The sequence below is a fragment of the Nuphar pumila genome, chromosome 15 (genome assembly GCF_984573655.1).
Source record: "Nuphar pumila chromosome 15, dmNupPumi1.hap1.1, whole genome shotgun sequence".
Classification (NCBI taxonomy): Eukaryota; Viridiplantae; Streptophyta; class Magnoliopsida; order Nymphaeales; family Nymphaeaceae; genus Nuphar; species Nuphar pumila.
This window is the reverse complement of record NC_143263.1, coordinates 82,715,772-82,723,829: the sequence shown is the minus strand read 5'-3', so window position 1 is coordinate 82,723,829 and position 8,058 is coordinate 82,715,772. Positions and strand designations below refer to the sequence as shown.

At 37.4% G+C, this 8,058-nt stretch overlaps 1 protein-coding gene across 1 annotated transcript; it reads left to right on the top strand.

Annotated features, from left to right (window-relative positions):
* The first annotated feature begins 3,941 nt into the window (after positions 1-3,941).
* LOC149815797 (Protein kinase superfamily protein) lies at positions 3,942-7,823 on the top strand. The gene is made up of 8 exons (XM_089988736.1): positions 3,942-4,044; positions 4,961-5,630; positions 5,712-5,816; positions 6,056-6,178; positions 6,340-6,510; positions 6,628-6,757; positions 6,906-7,115; positions 7,207-7,823. Exons 2-8 carry the CDS (start codon positions 4,969-4,971, stop codon positions 7,288-7,290), a joined length of 1,485 nt encoding a protein of 494 aa, XP_089844862.1. The 5' UTR covers positions 3,942-4,044; positions 4,961-4,968; the 3' UTR covers positions 7,291-7,823.
* Positions 7,824-8,058: the final 235 nt, after the last annotated feature.

The window sequence follows — 8,058 nt, the reverse complement described above, 5'->3', positions numbered from 1 at the left end:
TACATATCTCCATAATGCTGAGGCACGAGCTGCCTAAAATGACATGTAATATCTGACCAAGTAATCGTAAGACTGACAGACCCCTTTAGGAATTATGCTCACTGTGAAATGACAGTGATGGTACAACCTTGAGTGACACGTATTAACTTTGGACGTAATAGAGTTTATGATGGCCTCAGTCACTCAAAGGTTTTGAGGCCGTAGTTATCCTTAAGATGTAAGGATTGAACCTAACTACTGCAAGTAGATGATGCATCTGAATATGGGCTTAGTAGGGTTCTTTCGGTTGAAATACACTATTCTACTATGGATAGAGTCAACAGGAATCTGGGGTATCTAAAATACATAGAATAATCAACCCCCAGAATGTCGAGCTGATGCCCGGACAATGCTTCACCCGCATACCAAGGGTGAAAGATGTTAAATATTGAAACAATGCATTAGCTCTAGGTTCAACGATGTTTGAATGTATGAGTGAATGGACATTGTTGAGTCAATCCTGCATAACCTTTGTGAATGTATCATTATCGGTATACGACTGGACCGACTGGACAAAGACCTGTGTTGTATCCGCACGACTAAGCGAAGCTCGAGAAACTGTTCTTAGATGCGTGAGATACAGATGTGCCAAGTATAAAAACTTGAGCTAGACTTCCCTTTGAGACTTGAAAGAGGTCAGTGCTAAGTCATGAAGACTCAAGCGAGAGATTCAAATCACAGCCCAAAAGTGGCTTGTGCTAAGTCATGAGCACTTGAGCGAATGTTCAACTCATAGCCCTGAGGAGGCTCTTGTGACATACACTAAATCATGTAGACTTGAGCGTCGTTATTGCGAACTGCGACCTTGAGTGGTCAACATATTTACTTGAGTTGAATGAATGCATGATTGCTTGCTTACCAGACCATCAGTGGTTTTGACCCCGTTTAATGGAGATTTCAGGTATTAGACCTGCGTTGCGATATGCAGAGCAAGGCGGCCTCGAGTTTCAGGGTTTCTCTAGATAGAGTTGTACTGGTTTCTTTTATTGAACCTATACTGTTTTTTCAAGCAGTGATGTTGTAATAAACATGTTGTTTTCAATAAAATGGAATACTTTGGGGGTCAATGAGTTGCTTGACCACATACCTATAATGTGTCCAAAGTTTTCTAAAACTGACGACTCATTATCGTCTCATTTCGCTGCTAAAAGCTTTTCTAAGTTCCGCTGCAAAGAAAAAAAATTCATGAAAATTTTAACTTAGCTTTGTTTTGATAATACGGCTCATTACAAAAGGTCTTCAAAAACTTGAGAACCTATTAAATTGGTCATTGAGTGAATTTTATCAAATTATGGGTTTTTTTGAAAAACATGTCAAATTTATCGCAATGTACGTTCATGTTTCATAATATAAAATTAGAATATATATATATATATATATATATATATATATATATATATATATTGGGTTAATCTTGGGTGTTGTTGAAGGCACAAGGCTGTTGCATATTTTTTCGTAGTTTTTAGATCTCTTTTATCGTATGTCGGATCTTATTAATGTGATCCACAAAGTTTGTTTAATAAAAAAAAGATTTGAATGACGTGATTGTGACATGTAATTAGGGTTTTTAAGAGCTTCAAAATAAGTGGCCTAAAATGCATTAAAAATTTATGACTAAAAAAATATATCATATTTTCATACCAAAATAAGATGATCTATGGTTTGATCCTTAGTATACAAACCATGTTAAGTATACCTATGTGGTCAGATGGAGTCGATAAAGCTTGAATATATATGTTTCGCTAAATAGTTTTGTGTCTTCAATCATACCAATATATATCTTCCAAACCATTTATCTCCTAGACCATCACACTAGGGATGCACACAAATCAGTCTCAAGCCGAGCTTGGTCTGGCTTGGCTCGTAAAGAAAAATTGATTATTCAAGTTTGGATCGAACTCAGGCCGAGCCTGAACAACCACGGCTCAGGATCGGCTTGAGTTGAACTCGAGCACAGCTTAAGCTGAAAACCTTTATTTTAAAAATATTTTTAAACTTTTTGAAAATGATAATATTGTAAGTATCTGCATAGGCCTTGAATCGATTGGCCCACCGATTCATCTGTATTGGCCGATACCGATACTCTGCTGAATCGTTCTCTATTGGTTAGAAAATAATAAAAAATATTATGTATCAACCATAATGTGGCACAAGTTAAAACTATTAAAAAAAAAAAATATTTTTTAATTTTTTTGATACTTATTTTGAAAATAGCCCATTCAAGGTGAATCATATCGAAATTCTGCCGATACACGATGTGTGTTGCCTGATAGAGGTCGATACACACTGATACTGATAACATTTTGAAAAATTATGTAAAATGCTTTTCTGAAATAGTGGAAAACAGTAAGATTTGAACCCATGCCACTTCCCAAGATGACCAATGACTTATCCATTAAGTTATGAAGAAAAGCTTGGGATGAACTACACCTTTTATGTGTGTTTTTTTCTAAAATTTAGCAACGGTCATGAAAAGAAGCAACAGCTTGGGATGAGCTGCATCTTTTAATGAAAAAGTTTGCTTGGAGCCAAAGTCTCTCTCTCTCTCTCTCTTAACCTTCCTTCCAAAGCATGACCTCTATGGCACTTTCTTGATACGGTTCTAAAGATAAACATTGGAGCCATCACCTAAGTTGGCGTCAAAGAGAAACATACCAACTTTATAGATTTCAAATTCATATCACCATTTAATGACAAAATAAAAGTTGCAACAACCAGCAACATTACCAGAACAGCGTGGTTCTACCAATACATGTGCATTTTCAATTTTTTCAGCAGCCATAGAATACAATATGTTATACGACTTATACAATTCCCTAAATAGCACGCCCTTAAATTCTCATGCAAGTTAGTGGTACTTTTGGGCACCAAAACAACTACAATTTAGCCAATCCTGTGGGGTTGACCTCACTTTCTCACTCTCCTCCAATTGCCAATATCTCATAATATCTAATTAGTCAAAAAAATACTTTCTTAAAAGGCAATCTCCACATTGACACCTAAGTCTTTGGCATAATTAAAAAGCACACTTATGTCTTTAAAATTTTAAAAATGCTCTTAAGCTTTGTTATGTTAACAAAAAAAGATCTAAGGACCGTTTTTGAGATTAAATTCACAATAAAACCTCAAATATGATCTTATTATTCAAAGTTCAAAACCTGTTTTTTTTTTTTAATAACTGAACCAATTTGTTATCTGAATGCCAATACATTTTAAGGATAAATAAAAAAATGATAAAAACATAAATGAGAAAAAACGATACCTACCTAATTCATTAAGCCTTACAAGTGCAGGTTGGCATAGGGTAAAATGACAATATTACTTTTCTGACCTAAGATAGTTTAATGGCAACTGCAGTTAATTTTCAAAAGTTTGTTTTTTATTTAAATAAAGAAAACATTGGTGCCTTTTTGAAATGTTAAGTACAATTTTGAATTATACTAAATACGGTGCCAGCTTCAAAATTTGCCTTTTATTATTATTATTTTTTATTTCTTCCCTAAAAAGCTGTTTTTTTTTCTCCGTTAACCCTAAGGGTGTCTTGTTGTTACCTGCAGGCTGAACTGGGGCAGCCCAATATAAACGCAGATTTTCTCTTCCTTTACTATTTCCTCACCCTGTCTGGGCTGGACTTGCTTTACTTTTACTGTTCTTTTTTCTTTATCTCTATTCTCTCTTCGTTGCACCTAGAGCTTGACGCGCTAACCCTCCTACGAAAATGCCCCAGATTTAACAGCAAGCCGCCCTCTCCCTTGAAATATCTTCTCTAAGTGGTTTTCTGGCCTACCAATCAACACCCACTTTCCTTAATCCCCTTCACCTATTCTTAGGGGTTTAGGGTTTTAATGGCCTGAAAATTTTGTGGGTGTTGCTCATTTCCTTCCTTAAATGCATGTACAAGAAGAAGAAGAAGAAGAAGAAAAAGAAGAAATCTTTCTTTGTTTGTTGCTGTTGATCGGGAGGGGATCAAAGGGGGTCGTTTTACAGTGGCCTACAGCAGAAGAGGTATAACTCTTTTGCTCCGGATTTTGAGCTTGCTCTGTTTTACTTGGTGATTGTTTTTTTCTTTTCTTTTTTTTCGTGTTTTTGCCCATTTGGTGTGTTTTTACGAGGAAGGGAAACCGGTCCTCATTGTAATATCTACGAGTCCTTTTTATTGATTCGTTTCGTTGCCAAGTTATTGCGTAATTTTTTTGGTGGCAATGTGATCGGTGCTCAGATGTGTTCTTAGTCCAACTGTTCTAGTGGGACTGAAGAATGGTGGCAAATGATTCTGCGGAACCGTGAACTAAATCTGAATCATTTACAATGTGAAGGATTGGCATAGAGATGTATTGAATATGATGGTTTGTGGGGATTTTTGTTTGGGTGGGGACTAAAATTATGCTATTGGGTTCCGGGAATTCCGATTTTGTTTTTTAATATCATGTACATGATGAAGAATTGCCATGGGCTTCCTGAAACTGTTGTATTTGCTGGCATCTTCAATGTCTAAACGATGCAACCATTTAGACAAGGAGCCAATAATCTGCCTCTCTGCGTCTCTCGATGAGAGATTCCACGATGTGTGTTAAGCGAAAGTTTTCTTTTTAAAAGATTGTATTTACTTGTTCTCTTGGATTATGCAAGTATATGTAGGTGTGCAAGTTCGGCCCTTTACAGGCGGTCCCATTGTTGGTGATGGTGGTGCTTAGGTTCAGGAAAAGTTCTATTGCATAGTGGAAGATTTTCATGCTGTGTAGCAGTTTGGTGGATATGGTTGCTTCATATTTGACATCAACATTAATGTGCTTATAACTTTTTAGAATATTGAACTATTTCACTTTTTTATAGGCCTAAGATGGTCTGAGTTTCTCATGAATGCAAGAATTTGGAGTATGTAGTTGATGCTAATTACTGTTTGCAATTTGTTTTTTAGTAGTATAAAAGATGTCATCCTCCCTGAGTGAATCACTATCGAGAAAGACAGCGGTGTTTGGTCTTAAATTATGGGTCGTGATCTGTATCTCAGTTGGGATATTCATTGCATTGGTTCTATCCATCTTGGCGATGTGGTTGGCTTCTCAAAGAAAATCGAAAAGGACCCTCGATAAATTCCCACTCTCTAAAATCCCCAATGTATCCAAAGAGATAAAAGTTGATAGAGTGGCTGCTCATAATCTGCGCTCAGATTACCCTGATCATGATGGTGTTGTCTTTGGTTTACATGATCAATCAAGTACAAAAGATTCTGAGAAGATGTTAGTGCATTTAGGCATGAGCAGATCAAGTGATGCTGATAATCTCAGTCAGTGCAGCTCAGTTTATCAGCTGGAGAGAGTTGGCAGTTCGCAGTCACGTGATGATGGAAGTTCGGGGCATGTCCATAACCCATCTTCATCACATGGTTTCAGGACAGCTTCACCATTGACAGGTTTGCCTGAGGTATCACATCTTGGTTGGGGGCATTGGTTTACTTTAAGGGATTTAGAGTTGGCAACTAATCGATTCTCAAGGGATAACGTGCTTGGTGAGGGTGGATATGGGGTTGTGTATAAAGGACAGTTGATCAATGGGACAGCTGTAGCTGTGAAGAAGCTCCTTAACAACATGTAACTTCAATAAACTTGACCATCATCATCATTCCTCTCTTATGTTTATGTTAATATCTGACTCCAATTGAAATATTACAGGGGACAGGCAGAGAAGGAATTTAGAGTAGAGGTGGAGGCTATTGGTCATGTGCGTCACAAAAATCTTGTACGTCTATTAGGTTACTGTGTGGAGGGAACTCACAGGTAAAGCATTTTTTTCTCTGCTTATCTGTAGAATGTAAAGTTCTCATGTTCTACTTTTTGCACGGTAGATCTATTTAATCATGAAATCATATTTCAATTAACAACAGGCAGAAAATATAAAAAATTTGATGTTAAAATTTTGTTCTTACAATGCATCTTTCATATGAATCATAAATTTTTGTTCTTTCTTCTCCAAATTTCTTTCTTTTTTATCTATTTTCTTCTGGATTGAAGTACAGAATGTTGGTGTATGAATATGTTAACAATGGGAACCTAGAGCAGTGGCTTCATGGTGCTATGCGTCAACATGGTTCACTGAGCTGGGAGGCCCGAATGAAGGTCATACTAGGCACCGCCAAAGCGTAAGTCTATTTCTGAAGATACAATTAGCAAAATCCTGCTTGTTTCCTTTCTTTGCTAATAATTCGATGGCCACTTTTTCTTTTCCTTTTGGCATGAGGAGCATGGAATATGTGATGAGTAGCTTAATCATATCATAAAGTTAATGATCCAATTTCTGCAGGCTTGCATATTTACATGAAGCTATAGAGCCAAAAGTTGTTCATAGAGACATAAAATCAAGCAATATCCTGATCGACGAAGATTTCAATGCGAAGATTTCTGATTTTGGACTAGCTAAACTCCTGGGATCAGGGAAGAGCCATATAACTACAAGAGTGATGGGAACGTTTGGGTACAAATTTGATTCCTCTCCGTCTGCATGCTTGCTGTAGATTTCTTTATTATTATCTGCACCAGGAACACATAATTCTAATTATTTTAAACTATCATACTGTTCCCTTGATTTCAGATATGTAGCACCCGAATATGCGAACACTGGGCTATTGAATGAGAAGAGTGATATTTACAGCTTTGGTGTCCTCTTGCTGGAGGCAATTACTGGAAGAGACCCTGTTGATTATGGCCGGCCTGCCAATGAGGTAAAACACACACACACACACACACACAGAGAGAGAGAGAGAGAGAGAGAGAGAGAGAGAGAGAGAGAGAGAGAGAGAGAGAGAGAGAGAGAGAGAGAGAGAGAGAGAGAGAGAGAGTAACCTTGGGTGTGGGAATACTTGTACACAGGTGAATCTCGTGGAGTGGCTCAAACAGATGGTGGCAAGTAGGCGTTCCGAGGAAGTTATAGATCCAAACTTGGAAGTTAAGCCATCTACACGGGCACTGAAACGTGCACTGCTCATTGCTTTGCGTTGTGTAGATCCCGAGTCAGAAAAAAGACCCCAGATGGGTCAAGTTGTCAGAATGCTTGAATCTGAAGAATTCCCTTACCGTGAGGTCTTATAGCAAAGCCAATTTTAAACCTTTCCTTATGATTTTTGCATCCATGCATCATTCATGAACATTGGGTTTTGGTGATCTTTTGCAGGACCGCAGGAACAGGCACAGGCGTAGTCATTCTGGCAGTGCAGAAATTGAGTCGATGAAAGACAACCTAACAATGCCAAAGTAGATCCTGATTCCTGTTGAAAGCGGTAGAGAGAATCAGTCAGATATCTTTTTCTTTTTTCTGACAGAAAACACATTGTGCTCTTTTGACAACCTTCAAGAATCAAGAGATGAAAGTGCACATGCTCAGTGGAGTGATGCAGATGCCATGTTAAAGAACACATTTGATGACAATTCAGGAAACAGAAAAATCTTAAGCAGGAAGCTGGTTCAGTTAGAGAAAATGTTTTGGTCTACCAGTGTGAATAAGATGGAAAAGCTCTCTCTCTCTCTCAATTGTGCATAGAATTGGTAAATAGACTGGCAGATATGCCAAGCAGACATGATTCCTTCCCTTCTTCTGCTTCCCTTTCACCACATTTTCTTTTCATTTTACCATTAACTGAGACTGATGCATGTTCTGCTACTGCCTTTGTTGCTGCAATGATACTGTTGAATGATTTATTGATTGTTATACCCATTTTATTCATCTGTAGTTATTGCTGGCATTGTGTTTTATGTGATTTTGTGGTAATAAAATACAACGATACCTTATTCAACGATCGTTTTTCCTTAACCTCTACATCAAATTGTTGTATATTAACCTACCTGGTTTGGAGCTTGGATTCATTTTCTGAACATTTTCCACATGGCCTGCTATTTGTTTATGTATTTTTTATCCTTATTAGTATCCATGCAGAGATGAAAGACAATCAAGCTGTCATGTTGGAAATAGAAAGTAATTTGTAATCTACCGTAAATGTGAGCGTCTATCCCTCTCTAGAATAGGTTT